Source organism: Anas acuta, chromosome 15, assembly GCF_963932015.1.
Source record: "Anas acuta chromosome 15, bAnaAcu1.1, whole genome shotgun sequence".
Classification (NCBI taxonomy): domain Eukaryota; kingdom Metazoa; phylum Chordata; class Aves; order Anseriformes; family Anatidae; genus Anas; species Anas acuta.
In genome coordinates, this window is record NC_088993.1 from 9,471,405 (window position 1) to 9,488,113 (window position 16,709).

At 45.4% G+C, this 16,709-nt stretch overlaps 1 protein-coding gene across 2 annotated transcripts in view; it reads left to right on the plus strand.

Annotated features, from left to right (window-relative positions):
* XYLT1 (xylosyltransferase 1) overlaps window positions 1–16,709 on the plus strand; it is a 190,333-nt gene that overhangs the window by 80,077 nt on the left and 93,547 nt on the right. For both annotated transcript variants that reach the window (XM_068699923.1, XM_068699922.1), the window contains exon 2: window positions 8,551–9,076. In XM_068699923.1, the coding sequence (XP_068556024.1) occupies window positions 8,551–9,076 (526 nt within the window). The remainder of the gene's footprint in view (window positions 1–8,550; window positions 9,077–16,709) is intronic.

Here is a 16,709-nt window from a genome sequence, read left to right on the forward strand (position 1 = left end):
AACGTACTCTTGGCCAGGCAGGGTGTGCAAGTGTTTGTTGGCACTGCATCCTGAAGGGCTGGTGCTTTTCCAAGTATCAGAATTCCACCTTAAACCCAAATGATCGCTTTTTCTCATGATCTTTTTACATAGCAGAGAGGACTGTGTTTGATACAATTACATCTTTCATCTTGAGCAGCTTTCAAGATCAAAATCAGTACATTTGTTTTCACCTTTTGTACCTCCCTCTTTAATGTCAGGCATGAAGCAACTTCACAGGTTCCTCACAGAATGTTTCTCACAAGTCTTCAGCCCCTGACAGTTGAAGTACAATGTACTTATTATAGCGAAATGGAAAACCATATGGACAAAGCTAACTACTTTAACATCTGTTGTCTTTTCTCCATCTGCTCTCTTTGGCTGTGCTCTTGTCCAAACCTGCCAAAAGTACCAGTTTCTCAAGGGTCTCATGGCGTGTCAGCCACGTCCTCGAAAGTTCTTAATTTCATGTTCATTTTGATGGAGTGGCAGGACATCTGCCCTCCTCTTGCTGCACGAGGATTTCATGCAGAGAGAGCCTGGTTTGTGGTGAGAAGCATATGGATGTGATACGTATTGTAGTGTGAAACCCACGGACACAATAGGACAGGTAACAGCAGGATGAATCCTGCCCTACCTGGGAAATCACCTCCCTTCTCCCAGTGGCCTTCTGAGCTGTTGAAATTAGTGTCTGAAGGATGCTGAAACCTGTGATGTTGAGCAGAGGCAATACCTGTTGTCATGCACAGCCTCAGAAATTCTTTGGTGTGACTTAATTGTTTTTTAATTATTACTTACTGTCATTCTTCTGGTGACTATCTTTCTGTATGCATCTAGCAGAAGAGCTGGGATAACTCCAGATAAATGCACTGTCAGTCTCACTTTACAGTGATGGAGAAGATAGTTATTTTTCTTGGATTCTTAACAGAAATGGGAATTACCTCAAGAATTAGCTATGGGAGCTGATTATGCTCTGTGTTTTTGGCAGCCTGTGGCAGAAGTTGTCCGAAGAAGCTTCTTTGGGATGATTTTGTCTTGATGAGGTGTTCGCAGAGTCCCAGCCCTGCGGCTTTGGGCTGTCTGGTCTAGGCAGCACTCAGGTTCAGTCCCTTCAGGCACTTCTAGGGCTGGCTGGGAGCGAGGAGCAGGTCACAATTCAGACAATTCAGGCAACGTGGGGGGCATTTATAATTCCTTCTCTTGTTCTGAAGACCGTAGCGTAATGTTTGTAGTTCAGCTGGGGGGAAAGGTTTTGAGTTTGACAAAGAAATGTCCCTCTAGCGTGCAAAGCAAAGTGCAAAGGGAAAGATCTAGTCCAGGAGCAGCCCTTGCTTGTAGAGATGCCATCCGCTGACTTCTCTGGCAATTGGAAGGTGTCATTATTGAACAATTAACAAGCATTACATGCCACAGAGCTGTAATTAATACTGAGCAAAGAAGAGAGTTGTTTCAATTATCTTCCTCATATAGCGCTGTTTAAATCCTCCTTGGCCTCAAGACAGGCAAAATAGATGGCCCTGTACAAGCTGGCCGGGTCACTGCTGGGCTTTGATACATGAGGTGAGTTTGAAGCTGGTCATCACCTCTGTGCCTGGCTGGGTCCTGCAGCTGCAGAGCTTACCCCGGCAGAGCCAAATGGCTGCACCAGTTCCAGGCACTCCTTTCATCATGGATGCCTGCACAACTGCCCACGTATGTTCACGTATGTTATGATGTATTTTGTTACCTAAAAAAAAAAAAGCCTGTTTTCTATAGTGTGGAGTTTTTATACCTTGCCCTCAAGGTCAGCACGCCCAGTGCTTTGTATTTAGGGGACGCTTTGTGGCTATGTTGTGGCATATGCTTGCACGTGGTTCATCTGTCTGCATATTTTCTATAGGACTTCCTCGATAACAGGAATCGCACAGTGAATAACTTCTCCTGCATTTCCTTACTGTCAGGAGGAGATGCTCTGCACTGTGTTGAACTCTCTGCTGTGCACTCTGCTCATTGGGTTCAGTATTTCGGGTCAGAGCGCTCAAAAGCACAAGGGCTGCCTGCCCTCGCTGCCTGCAGAGCCGGTGCTCGCTCTGATGTTCCTGTGGCTGCTGACTTGTCTGCGCGTTAGGTTATCGCTTTGAAAGCAGATTTGAAGTTGCTCTAGCGTTGGCTTTTTGCATGCTGCCAAAATTAACATTCACAGCGTCTGGTGCTGGCTGTCGGCGGAGGCACCCTGTCCAGGGTCAGTTGGAAACTGCGTGAGTTGATTCCTAAGGGCTCGGTACCGTGTTCCAGGTGGACAGCGGGACACCCCGAAGTGAGCTGCTGGCTCACAGCAGTTTTTTCTCGGTCAGTATTGCAGTCCTGGCCTTTCACTTCTCTTGCAGTACGCAGGTTACAGAAGTGTTACTGAAAGATTTTGTGAGACCTAGATTTTCTAAGCTGAGCAAACCCAAGTGCTCATTTATGTTTGGATGTGCTTGAGTGGGACACAGACGTGTAGAACAGATGCGGGTTCAAATAGTGCAGGGAGAGGCAGCAGCTGGGGGTACACAGATGAGCTGCTGCCTGTTGCACCCACAGAGCCTTTGAGGTGGTTAATGGGCTGTCATTAAAGTCCTGTCATCATTAGAGATGTCTGTCAAGAGTTTGGATTTTCTGTTTTTGCCCAGGTGAGGTGAGGGGCAGCTGCAGTGTGGCTCTGTCTGAGGGGACAGCGTCAGCCCATGGAGGCCTTCCCGATGGATGGCCAAGGCTCTGCGTCCCTGCCTCCGCAGAGACCTGGGGCAGAAGGGACCTCAAACCTAATCAAGCTCACAGTACCTGAGCCTCAGACACTCAGTCGCCAAAGAAATAGTGGCTAATATGCCAAAGAGCATACATTTTGTGTGATAGATACTTTAATAAAACATGCTCAGGATGGAGTTGGGCGGATTGAAGCCTGAGCAGGGTTTGGAGCAGAAATCAGACTCTCGCTACATGCAATGGCTCCGAGCTTAAAACATTATTTTTTCATTAATGTTATATTGTTATTTTTAGCATCAGCGCCAATCAGCGTGTAATTGGCGGTGATCTCATGCTCGCTCCTGGGTACAGAGTGTTCCTCCCCAGTTTGGGAGTGTTCCCCTGTTATTGCTGAGTCGCGGCCTGCGCGCACGCAGAGGCCCCGCTGTCGTTTGAGCTGTGCCTGCCAGGATGGACGCTCCTGCCATGGAGCACTCGGCAGCTCGCCTCTCCACACAGCTCCTGAGGGGCAGGTACAGCTCGGACTGCTTGTGGAAATGCTTCTCTCAGGCCTGTGTTAGCTGACAGACATCCACAGCGTCACACATGAGCTTTGAAATGCGGTGCTGCACAGTGAGGAGAGCCCTCCAAAGGTTTCTTTATAAAAGCTATAAACAGAATTGGCTCTTAAAATGGGGGGGATACTTTGACCTGTTCCTGTGCTCCTTCACAGCAGCAGAATGGCTTTCACTGACAGCAGGAGTGGGGCGTTTCTTGACCGAGCTACAAACACAAAGGCCCACCAGAAGGAAATGTCCCTGACGGGGAGCCGCCGTGCTCCCAGGCTGCTGGAGAAGAACGGCTGGGATCAGCCAGCAAGGGAGTGTTTTGCCAGGAGGGTAATGGAAATGCAGGTCAAATACCTGGGCTCTTGTGCGGCATGCGTTGTGTTTGAAGCCTGTAATGCTCAGTGATTATTATAGGGGAGCCCTCTCGAATTAGGTGGTTTTGGGTAGAGCCTATTTTGATCTGTGGCTGTACCAGGAAATTACTCCCTTACAACGACCAAAATGGTGATTTTCATAATGTTTTTTCTGAGCATTCTGCGAGTGAGATTAGGTTTGTGCTATGACAAAAAAAAATAGCATTGTTAGGTGTTGGCTTGAAAAATGGCTTTGATCTTTGTCTGCGGTTACGTACAGGCTGTATTAATAGGCTCTCCTAATTTGGTCCTGGTTTAATTTTCCATTTTATTTTTTTTTAGTGAATTCAATGTGGTTTGCAAACACAGATCAATGAGAAGGTATTGAAGGTATCTAGCTAATGAAAACTAGCCAAAAGTTGGATGCCCTTTCAAGCAGCAAGCCCACTGACGTACGTCCTGTGGTACTGCCACAGTGCCATGGTGCAGCACCTGGTTTCTCCATCATCCTTCTCCAGGATGACTTTGTTCTGACTTGAGTATCTCAGACATCCATGGCACATAAAGGCTGCAATGAATCCAGCATGGTAAAATAAACATTGCAGAGCAAGTTAAGCCTATCTTAACCCCAGATGTGCTGCTTTAGCTTGTGCCCCCAAACTTTGCAGAGGAACACAGTTTATTGTCAGCAGCTGCTGCTCTTTCAGGCTTTCAAGCTCTGAGCATTGGGCTTTGTTTCCCCAGCCCTGCAAACCACGAGCATCCTGCTGTCACGTATGGATCCTATCTTGAAACCATTACGCTGTACAGATCATGCCTGGCACTGGTGAAAGTTGTGAGGAAGAAATGCAGCGTTACGGGAATGGGGATTTCTGGCTTGGTGGCATTTAATATCTGCGTCAGCAGGTGTGGGAGCCCTGGGCTTGTGCGAGGCTGGAATCTGTCTGTGTCCAACTGTGGCATTTGTTACATGCCCTTTCATCTGTCAAAGTGTACATATATACGTTGTGTGTATATATAAATATATATATATGTATACATATACAGCTCCTGGTTGGCACAGTTGCTCTGCAGACTGGGCTGTATTTTTAGCCCTGGCTCCTCCTGTCTCTGCAGTGAGCTTTTGTGGTCTCCTCTGTGCCCCCAGGCAGGGAGCGGGTAAAGCCCAGCTCAGTTTTGTGTCTGCCTTTGAAGCATTTATGATACATTTGTTTTCTCAAATTCCAGCGTGTAAAGTTGGAAGAGCATTTCCCAGAGGGGAGGAAAGCACTTGAAGGGGGAGAAGAGTTTAAAGAGGTGAACCGTACGCCAGTAAATCCTCTGTTTACTTTGCTCTTTTCTCCTGAGGTTTCATCACTGCTTTTTACCACTCCTATCATGTCAGATGCTATTTGTACCAGGAATGGGCCCACACCTCATCCTTCGAGGCTTTTCCATGCTACAGAGTTCTGGATGGGTCATCAGGTCGGGGCTGAAAGGCCCCTACCAGCAGATAAATTTCACACCAGTTTCTCACGTGGGCGTTAGAAGGCTTATCACTAAAAACAACCAACCAACGGTGGAAGTTTGCTCTCCTCTCCTTTCTCCTTTATCAACATGCCACTTGCCTTACAGATTAGGATTTTTATTTACTTTTTTTAGCTTTGAGAGGAAAATCATTTAGCTGAGAGAGGGAGAGTTGCCAAGATGGACGGAAATATCCTATCACAGCATTGGCTTTAGAGACACTGGAAAGAGGCTAATGGAGAAGACAGACTTTTTCCCATCGTTGTAGCCAGGTATTTTGGCCCTGAGTTGCTGCATGCTAGAATGCTCCAGTTACAGATGGAAGGTGCTTTAAACTGGATTATCAAGGAAAACTAACCATAAGGGCACTTCCATTAGTGCCGGCCCGTGTCCCTGTAGCTCTTGCACACTGCTGTCATTGAAACCCAACACATAAAGTTCTCGTTTGCTTATTTGTATTTTCCTTCACACGTATACAACTTGTTTAAGGACTACTTATAAAGAATAGCTCAGGCTGTGCTTGGGGCATAAAACTTTTATTAATAGAATTAATAGCACTTAGGATGCCTCTTGTATTTAAGCATCATATAACCAAGGAAAAAAAAAAAAGAAGCCAGGCAAGAGCCTGCTGTTTACTTTCACACTTTTGTGCACCCCATTAGCTGTTGCCATCAGGATGCTATCTACATGGCTGTTTCATAAGTATGAAATAAATGTTATTAGTTTGTAGATTCAGAGTGGGTGGCCTTGAGTGTGCTGATAGCTGGAAAGGAGGAGCAGCAAGCTGTACCCAGCCCCACAACATGAGAGCTGGTCAGGCATGGACTTCAGCCTCTCAGGGGCACTGCTCCATCACCAGGACTTGGCCAGCTGATCCTGCAGCCTCGTGTGGGTATCAGGGTGACCTGGTGTAGTTAGTGTTCAACCAGGTAGCCACAGCCCCAGGTTCCTGCCTCACTGCAAGCTGGGTACAGCTTGCTGCCCTCAAAAAGGGATCCTATATATGTGTTAAAGAATAATCAAAGTGTTTGTTCTGGTTCTTTGCAGTCTGTGTAAGTTAGATGAGGCATGTAGCTGTATGTATGTGTGTGTATACATACATAAGTGAGAAATATCTTAACCATTCAACCAATTCCCAAAATGTGAAAGACATTAGCGGTCACCCACACAAGAAGGGGCTGCTCCCCGTGTCGACGTGGCTGTGCACACCAGACAGAGAGATACTTGCTCTCTGACGGTGGCTTAAACCCAAGACTGAACTCAAAGATAAGATCTGTTTTGGTCTGAGAACAGTAACAGCCATTTCCTGAAACGGGCTGGGGTTTGCTGGCTCCCTCCCTACCGCAGTGCAGCCATGTCCAGAGCTGCTGCCAGCATCTCTGTGCCTGCTGGCAATTTGCTTGAGCTGTGCCCACGGCTGGGCAGCAGTGCAGGGCATCTTGTGTTTAAGTATTCAATGAGAAATAAAGGTGAGTTCCAGCAGCAGCTGAGTAGAAACATAACTGCAGGACAGTTGAATTTTCAGAGCTATTTCATGTATACAAATGCAAGATGTTGCTCTAAGTGCATTAAACGAAAGCAAGTCAAAATGTACTGCTGGCATCGCTAACCTGAGGTTTCCAAGTTGGCTGAACAACAAAGGAACATGACAGCTATCAAACATCTGAAGTATCAGCCCATTACTCAGCGGCACCTTGGTAGAGATGTTTTAACGATGTTAATAAACTTCACATTTGTCTTGCTCTATTTGCAGTTTGCTGCTGGGTTCAGGGGTCTTTTTCTTTGAAGATATATTGGCGATATAGGACAAGTATGTTTTCTTTTTGTTTGATCATTCATGGGATCAAGTGCTGTCTTGAAGCTTTTTTTGTGCATTTTTGTTTTCTCTCACTGAGATTAAAAAAAAAACACACTCTTTCTGCTTTATAAAAAGACAGAAAAGAACTTGATTTTACATGTGCTTTTTGCCCTTAAGAATTAGAAACATACATTTTTTTGGAAAGATGCACTTCCTCCAAAATAAAAATATTTTGTCTGTTGCTGTTTTTTTTTTAAGTCTCTGCATTCCATGTGTGATAGCTAAAGCTACTTGCAAGCTGAGATATTCTTGGTGAGAGCATCACTTCAGTCACTCACAAAAACACATCTGAATGAATAAACTATTCAAACATTTCTCAGTGCTGAGCTGTGGAGGTCAAAGCGATACTGGCTCACTGGGTGACCTTGGACAAGTCATTTTCTCAGCCTCCTTTGTCTGTAAAATCTGACTGTTAAATGGCTCCTCACAGAAGAGGTGGGAGAAACAATTAGGTAATGTTGGTAAAATGTTTGGGATATGAAATGTGGCTCATAGCTGCTGAGGATGACTCCCATCAGTCGTCGGTAGCTGATGCTGTCATTTGGCAACCACTGAACTTTGGTTATTTCGTCTATCAGGAGTGGAAAGAAAACTGGACGGAAAAAGGATTTTATTGATATTTATAACCCTGCCTTCAGATTTTTAGTAACAACTCCACCTTTGTTTCATCTGCTGTTAAATGCTTTAGTAAGTGGAGATATTTGGGTCTAAAAATGTGTCCCCTGGTAGCTGAGGATGTGTTTCTGTGGTTGGAGCAGCTCAACCTCATCTGCTGCTGCCTATCAGACAGGCTCCTGTTTTGTGTTCCTTTACACGGATAAATGCTTCTTGGCTTGGGCTTTCACATCTTTTCTAGAAGAGATTGCCATGTTCTCTGTTCTCTCTAGGATCCCTGGGATAGTCCTCCTATTTCTTTTCTGTGTTATGATCTCTTTCTCCTGTTAATGTATTCGTTCAATTTGTTGGTTGTGTGCCAGCTAGGAGAGGTTTGCAAAGGTCTGGAGGGAGCCAAGTGGCCAGGTCTCACCAGTGTTTGGGAGAAGTCAAATATTTTACTGTTCTTCGTGCATTCTGAAAATTAATTCAAGCCTTTTGCTGAGGACTTATTTCATGCCTGTCTGATCCCCAGAATATGATCAGCTCAAGCCGGCACAAAGGGTGCCAAAGGCTGCCTGTGCCTGAAGTGCTGCTGAAGGGCACACTTTGGCCTAAGCCCTCCTCAGCCTCTGCTGCAGCTGGAAGAGGATGTGGTGCCTGCATCCCCACTGCTGTCCCACACCTCCCTTCCCTGGAGTTAGCATTTATACAGCCTTACAGTTTGCCTGCCTGGCTCCAAGTTCATCTTTAGGGCCATCTGCTCCCCCGCCACCCCAAGCAGGGGGCTCAGACTTTCTCAGCCTCGATTTTCCTTTATGAACCCTGACATGGTGTTGGTTATTTTCTGTATGGTGGGTAGTAACTGATTTAAGTTTCACGTGTGAAATGCTTGCAATGCTTGGGATGTGACTGTCTTAGTGAGTGTAATTTTTTTCCCCATTTACAGGATGGCTATTTTTCCCACCGACCGAAGGAGAAAACACGAACGGACAGCAATAATGAAAATTCAGTTCCCAAGGACTTTGAAAACATTGATAACAGTAACTTTGCTCCCAGGACTCAGAGACAAAAACACCAGTCTGAGCTGGTGAAAAAACCCCTAAGCAAGCAAAAGGAGCATCTAAGAAAGAAACTGGAAGAGGAGAAAGTGAAGGAGAACTCGCTGCTGGGAAAGAGCTCCAACGAGGTGGTGCAGCTGGGTGATCAGCCTGGGAAAAACAGCAGCAGCAACAGCGACCTGAAGGACATTCACAGGCCTCCCAGGCAGCATCATCTCACAAAAAGTGGAAACAGCTCCCCTGAGGTGCGATACGACCAGCCACCAAAGTGCGAGGTAACGGGCAAGGAGGCGATCTCAGCCATGTCCCGGGCTAAGTCGAAGCAGTGCCGGCAGGAGATCGCAGAGGTGTACTGCCAGCACAAGCACGGGAAGCTGATGCCGGAGAAGGTGACACGTTTCTGTGCGCTGGAGGGTAAGTTGGTGGGAGGTGAAGGAGAAATAAGGCAGTATCTCAGGGGAAGGATTGTATATAATTGAAATGGCTTCCTGATAACAAAAACTGACTTTATTGCAGAAATGTCTAATGTAGTTTCCTAGCCTGTGAAGCGAGGGAGAGTCTGTGGATGTTTTAAGCAGGGAGTTACACGCGTATTACAAGATCCTTGGTAGATTCTTATTGAATTTCTTTTCACTTTTCTTACGCCAGGTTTTTATTGCAGTACGTGATCTGGGTATTCAGCTGCTGCTTCTGCTTCTTTTTGTTCTTTATCTACAAGCATAGAGAAGCATAGGCGAGGTGCACAACTTGTTAAATGCACAAGAGTTGGCTGCTTTGTGGGGATTGGAGAACCATGGTGAATTTGCTGTCTTATGCTAACCAATAAATGGGAGCAATAAATAAAGGTGTTGGGGCCATATGGCCATTTTTAACGTTTCTACAGTGGAGTCCAGCTAACAACCAGAGCCACTAAGAATTTTGGTCACAAGTGATTGTAAGAAGTATAATAACCTTTTTTATTTTTTAGTATGAAAAAAATCTAATTTTGTAGCTTACTTCTATTTTTAATGTTCTTTGATCAGCAAAAGTAATTTTCTAAATTACTGATGTAGAAAGTCAGGTGCCGCTTGTTGCCAGAGTCTTTACTGCTTTACTGCTTATGGTTTTTCCATGCAGCCAGATACAGCAGGTATCTCTCTGCCTGCTTTTGGTTTGTATGTGTGAGCTGACCCATTCCTACTTTTTAGGAAGAATGCTCCATGTGCTACTGTTTATTTAGCTGTCAGCTTCCCATTTAGTAAAGTGCTTTTTTTAGAGGGTGTTTAGCTCCTTTTGTTAGGAATATTTCCTTGCATCCTCTAACCCTCGTGGCTTACCTGTTTACTGCACCATGTCGCAGCAGTGAGTGCTATTGGGTAGATTCAACATGGTGGGGAGGGAGCAGGGGGATGGTGGTGCTCTTGGCTAAATTAGGAGGCTAAACTCCCTGTTAAGTACATGGGGAAAAAAGGAGGTGTCGTGGAGAATGTTCACAAACAAGCATTTCTCTAGCAAGAAGCTTAAACTTTTAATTTAGATGCATATTACCGTGGTGACCACTGTCAGCACCCCATTTCCCACCCCTGTGATTATTTTGTTGTGAAGTTTTTGTGTTTTGTTTTTTTGTTGTTGTTTCTTTTTTTTTTTTCCCATGTCTCTTTTGGTATTTTTATTCCTTTCTAATCATGGTAGTGTTGAAAATCTTCACAGTGTGGCCCAATTGGAGATAAAGAATTAGTGCAGCAGGTAGAAGACCTGGTGTTCAGTGGGAAGCAGGGAGAGAGACAGGGAAAGCAGAATAAGTCAAAGGGAAAATAAACAATCAGACATCAGTGAGAGTCTGAGCATCAGTGAGTTACCCCCAGGTGCCCCTAGGTCCCATTTGGGTGCTGCTGCTGAAATCCACTGTGACAAGCCTGTCCTTGGTGTCCTTCCCTCTTGTCTAATGACAGCAGGTTCAGCTCTGGTGTGTGAGAAACCTGATGGAGCTCAGCACCTTGCAGACACTGTCCTACACTTTGTGGGATCAAGGACAAAATGCCACCAGAGAGATGGGGTTGCTGTCCAATAGGGTTTTCTTTTAAAATACATATAAATTTATTAATAGTTTATGAGTTATGGGGATATATTACATTAAAATACTAAGTGTAAAAAGACTGTGGCTACAGTTTTTCAGGTTAGTAGTGCCAGAGTTTCATTTCAGTTTTTATTTTAGGTAGTGGTACTAGTTTAGAAATAATAGTTTGGGAACGTCTTTACTTAGCCAGATGGATTCTTGTGGAAAATGTTGACTTTTCTTTGCCTCAAGGTTATTCTTGCTGCCCCTGCTGACAGCTGAAGTTTACTGCTTCAACAGCCAGCTCTCCTTGGCAGAAAACTGTACATCCTGTGTTACATACAGGGTTGCTTGGGAGCTTTGCTGTGGGGAAGAGATAAAGCAGCAGCATATTGCATGGGACATGAGCTGATATGCAGGAGGTGGCAATGCACAAGCAGACTGGGACATCAGAAGTGTGGAGGAGATCCAGACACTTGTCTGAATGCAGGGCTAGTAAGGCAGACATGTAGGAACCCCAAAATAAAAGGTGCCCAGTGTCTACTAGTAGTCATTAGAGCACTTTGCAGGATAGGTCCCAGTTCAGCCATCAGTCTTGCCCCATTTTATGATACGACTTGGTAGGTCCATTAAATTTTGCAGCCCTGTTAAAGATCCGCAGTCCGAGCTTAAGTGTGTTGTATCTCAGATCTTTCCTCCCCACTGCAGAATGTAAATGCTGCTGTTGTGCACCCACAGGCTGGCTCCGTCCCTCGTCAGAGGTGTCTTCCAGGTATGCATCAAAGGAGCTGAACTTCATTAGCAGATGTTTGTGGAGCACTGGCCATCACATTTTGGGAATATAAGCCACCATGTTGTCAGGACTGTAGGGGGAGGTGTGTATAGAGGTCTTGCTAATGTATGCATCAAGAAAGCTCAATGTTTTTTGTCAGCAAAAGTAAGACATCCAGGCATTCCGAGTCTTTGTACTTAGCATGCAAGTGCTATTCCTTTTGGTTTGAAAAAAGGTTTCCTGTCCGCTTTCAGCAGAGCTGTAAAGTTAAAATATTTATGCACTGGAGAAGCACGTTCATCCATTATCCCCATGTATAAATGTGTTCCCAGTGCTACAGTTTCCATTGAGATGTCATCCAGCATTTAATCCCCTTGGATCCCGTCTTACTGATCAAAACCACGAAGTCGCTAAGTGTAGCTATCAATCACAGCCACGACTCCATCCGGCTGGGCTGTCATAAACGTGAAGCGATACGTTCACTTGAGTGCCTATCAATGGGAGCAGGATCTTACAAGCTCTTTTCTTTAAGTATTTTATTTCCAAAGGCAAGAGGCAACAAAGGTTGAATGTAACCATCTTCAGCTATAAAAGAAAGGTGAAAGAAAGCCAGCAGTATCATGTTGGCTGGCTGGCTGAAATGCAGTGTTGTTTCCATGAGGGCAGGCGTGGATGGGCTGCAGTCCCACTGAGGACGTTGCAGGAGTCAGCAGTGTTCTGCAGCACAACAGGGCATGGGAACTTCAGCAGTGCCTGACGTGCTGAGCACCCCTGCAAGTGTTTGCCAACAAGCTGGTGCTGAGAACAGGGCACAAATGCTACAGAGCAGGGAGTCGGTGTCAGAGGCTTTAGGTGCTGCCTTATCCAAAGCTCAGCCCAGGGCAACAGGCAGCCTGCAAGTCACTCGTGGTGTTCGGAGTTTGTAGAAGTGTGTTTTGAGGGGAAATGCAGTTGGTGAAGGTAAGGGGGAAAACTAGGTCCAGCACAAGGTTAGATGAGGAGAGGACAAATCCAGTACTGTGCAGATCATGGGCGGGGTACAGAGAGACATCCTTCTGGGCAGTTCACTCCTTCTCAGATATGATATGAAAATCAGCAATGTGTTGTCCACAGGCAGATCTTTCTACTTGAAGTTCTTTCTTCTGCAGTGAAAAAAGCCCAACTTGGGGCCTGCTGGCTGGATTCAGTTCCTGGATTCTCCGTTTTTCACACCCATGTGGATCATGGCAGCTCTGAATCCCTTGACCTGTGAGTTTTTTGGATACCCAGCGCAGCTCCTCCTTAGTCCTTGGCACCGGGTCTGTGAGTCATCAGGCATGGTGCCAAGCCGTATCTGCCTCAGTCCTCCTCTGGGCCAGCTTTCTCCAGGCTGCTGTATCCCCAGGGGAGGCCCTGGCCTCATCCTTATCATTAATTACCTATCCGGCTTAATGCTTGACCCAGATCTGTGGCCCTAGATAGACCAAAAATACATATTTTTTTTTTTTTAGGGGTGTTTTCTAAAATGTAGTTCTGGCAAAAGAAGAGTCCTGAGGAAGCAGAGAGCCTTAAGGGACCACAATTTATTTCCCCTTGGCAATTCTGTTCTCTTCTCTTACTTTATAAATCAAACAGGTTTTCTGCTACCTTCATCCCTGTGGGGTAAGCCCAACTCATAAGTAAACTAGAAAAATAATTAGATACCCTGTTTCCACATCATCCATGAGCACTGAAAGCTCTTTGCAGATCAGACTGCTTTCTGCTGGGCTCCTTCCTGATAACACTGCTCTGTCACACGGAGGCAGGAGACTTCAGTTTCTCACAGGCTGCCGAGGTGAAAATTTTCCATTTCATTTTAGAAAGCACAGCCTTCTTTTGCTTTTCAAACTGTGAGAAAAGGCCTCTGGAGTTCTTTTTACTGCGTAATCTGCACAGGTAATAGCAGTGTGCGTGGCTGTAATGTTTGTAGCTGAATACTTCAAAGCACTCAGCAGAAGGAGGTTGATTTGCAGGAAGAGAGAGAATAAGCCATCCAGATGCCAAATACTTGCGGGGTGGAGCAGAGCAGTTCTTCAAGGCCCAGAAATGGGAGAGTCCTCCGTATAATTTTAAAAGGACAGGAGCTGTATCTAAGCAAATTTCCCCTGCTCCATATGCATGGGTAAGCCCACAGAAACATGGAAATGTGTGCCTCTCTTTAACTTTCACAACTCTGATGTGGTTTTGGACTTACTGGGTTTGATCTAACAACACATTGGACCCCAAATTTGTATTTCTCTCCTGGTTTCAGGATTCCCAGTGACACTGGCTGCTGCTGAATTCCTGTTGCTCTAACCCGTTAGTGTGACAGAGTTACTGTGATGAGCAATACACAGTTTAAGAAGCATGTAAGAGCCACTGCACATGCAGCCCAGACAGCATTTTAATTTGCTGCACCACAGATGACTCCGGTTGCAATAAATTTACTGTGAGCAGACTAATTGCAAAATAACCCTAATTGAGTAGTTATCAGCGAACAACATCCTGTGGAACAAAACTGCTCACAATTAATAGCGTTTAAGCCATACGCCGTTACTCTGCAGAACACCAAGATGTAATTACACCGTGTACAGAGATTGTGTTCTCTTCTGGAAACCATGTTTCCAGCACTTCTTTCATTATGAAAGGCAGTGTCAAGATTCAGCACTTGTATTTTAGGGAAAGTGGCTTTATGAAATGTGGTGTGCCTCCCTTCTCCCCCTAGATATGTGAAACAGAACCATGAGTATTAAAATCAGTGAAGCAGTGACACTGAAAGAGAAAAACAAGATCTCTGCAATAATGTGCAGTGCTACGGATTCGTAGAGTAGCTTTTTTATGGCCACGTGTGCGAGTTTTGACAGAAAATTGGAATGTGACTGAGTAAAGGAAAGATACTTGATTATTTTGCCTGAGGATGGACTCTACCTCATCAGATGGGTGGGGGCTGCAATGTATCCTGTAAGTGCCGAAAAGTGTGTAAATGCTAACACCCAAAGTGCACATCAGCTGCTGCCACTGGACTGGATCTGCAGGCAGGCATCACACGGTAGGGCTGCATTTTGTTGTAGGACTGGGGTACTGTGGTTGTTGGAAGGGAACGACGATGCAGCCTTGATGCAAGAGCTGCCAAAACGCTTCCCCCTTGCTCACAGATGAGCTGTTCCTGGGGGAGAGGGCCAAGAGAGTGATTTAGCCTCAGAAACTGGGTCTGGCCAGTGAGTCAGAAACTGGACAGCTTTCTTTGCAGAACAAAGGTCTGTGCACGTCTTGTAAGGGAGATGAATTTTGTTGGAATGTCCTTGCGGCATCCCAGAACAGGGTGGTGATGTTTTGCCACCTTGCTGCATCCTGTCTGAGGACAGGGGAATGGTGTTTCTATGGGATGGGTGAGCCTGGGGCATTGCATTGCTAAGGGATTCTTCTTGCAAAAACAAGGCCATCCTGAACGCTGTCTTGTGTAGCTCCAGCTTTTGCTTCAGGAGAACAAATTCAGTGAGGAGAAAACACGGGTGACTGTGGTGGGTGTCTGTGCAGTTAATCCTTTGGTTTAAATACAGAAAACTACTGTCAGGACCATCAGCAAATTTACAAGTTGGAGAATAAAACCAGAATGATATTCCTCTGGTTTTCCACACGCTGCTCCTGCTGTCCTGGCACCGGTGGATCTGCCAGCTGCAGAGTTTGTTGCCAGCAATGCCAGGGCAGCAAACCTGAGGAAAAGCATCTTGACAAATGGCATCTTAAGGAAGTGCTGAGAGCAATGCACAGCATAAGGAATGGAGGACAGAAAGGCTGAAAAATTTATGGCCAGCAGCCCTAGTTCTCACCAAAGCACTGTTTTGGAAAATGTGATCGTTTTATGGAGCATTAAAGGGGGAGTGCGGGCAAGTGTGGGAGCGGATACTGACTAAGTGTGTCCCAGCTCCGTGCCTCCTGGGAAATGAGCACGAGGGCAGCAGGAGCTTAGAGAGTATTTTGATAAAGATTACTGTGTGTGTACAGGGATGAAAAGAAAGTGGTTGAGTGATGGCTAATGCTCCCCTGTGATCCTGCAGCACGTGGGGATGGAGTTGGGGGGGAGAGTCAAGTACAACTGCAGCCGGATGAAGTTGTTGGTATGAGGGTGTGAGCAGCAGGGTTTAAAAGAAGAAGAAAAAAAAAAGAAATAATATAAAAATACTGTTTGTGTAAGAAAACTTCAGCAATAGCAGCAGTCGTGTTTGTTTTAGTGTGAAATAAGTGTTGGGCCTCTGAAGTGGGCTCATTGTGGTGTTCTTAGTGGACAGATGCTTAAGAGGTAAGGTTGCATCTAAATTCCCTTGTTTTTATTCAGAGCTAAGCAGGGAGCTGCGTGCAGTGTGAAGCACGGCAGTACTGAATCAAGCTTGAATTAAGGTTGTATGAGCAATCCCTAATCTGACTTTACAACCATAACAAAACTGTGCTGGAGTATCACTGCTCTGCGCTAAATGTGAAGAGGCAACAGTGACTTTCAGATTTGCTTCTCGTGTTAGGCCTAAAGTGTCACCACAGACAGAAGGAGATCGCTACAAATTCAGCTCTGCCTTTCTAACCATCACACATCTCTAAGCATGGGAAAGCAACGCTGGGTTTTCACAGGAATCCGCAGCTGATTAGCTATTATTTTGAGGGGAGGGAAGTGCTGTGTCCCAGAAATCCCACGCTAGCTGTGGCTCGAGGAAGCCACAGCTTGGTTTGAAGTCAGTGGCATTAACTGCACTACTTCTAAAATAATTGTGGGGGAGGAACCTTGACATTTAATCTTCTCCTTCTGAGCTGGGGCAAAGAATTTTGCTGCTTTGTGGCTTCTTGAAATAGATGCCTTAACTATTTATGGAGTTTGTTGCAGGATTAGGTACGTAGTTAAAGAGAATCTACCCTGTTTTAGGCACACTTTCTAAAGGGTACATGTATTTGATGTATTTGGGGAGTTGCTGGGCCTTATGAGACTAGTGGCTGTTTTGCAATGTCTTTCCTTGGAAATGAGGAAGAGTTGTGGAAGGGATCTACTCTGAATTAAAATGCCTGCAGTCTAGGCATGAAGCCAATCTTACGGGATGTTAATGCCATTTTAAGACTCAAAACCATAATTTAGTTGTTTCTGTTGCAAGTATTTCTTACACAGAAGGTAGTTTTAAAACATCAGTCTTTTTTCTCCCTGGGTAATCATGACTTGTATAGAAAAATGAATGACAAGGATTTGTAGCGGAGCAACCTCA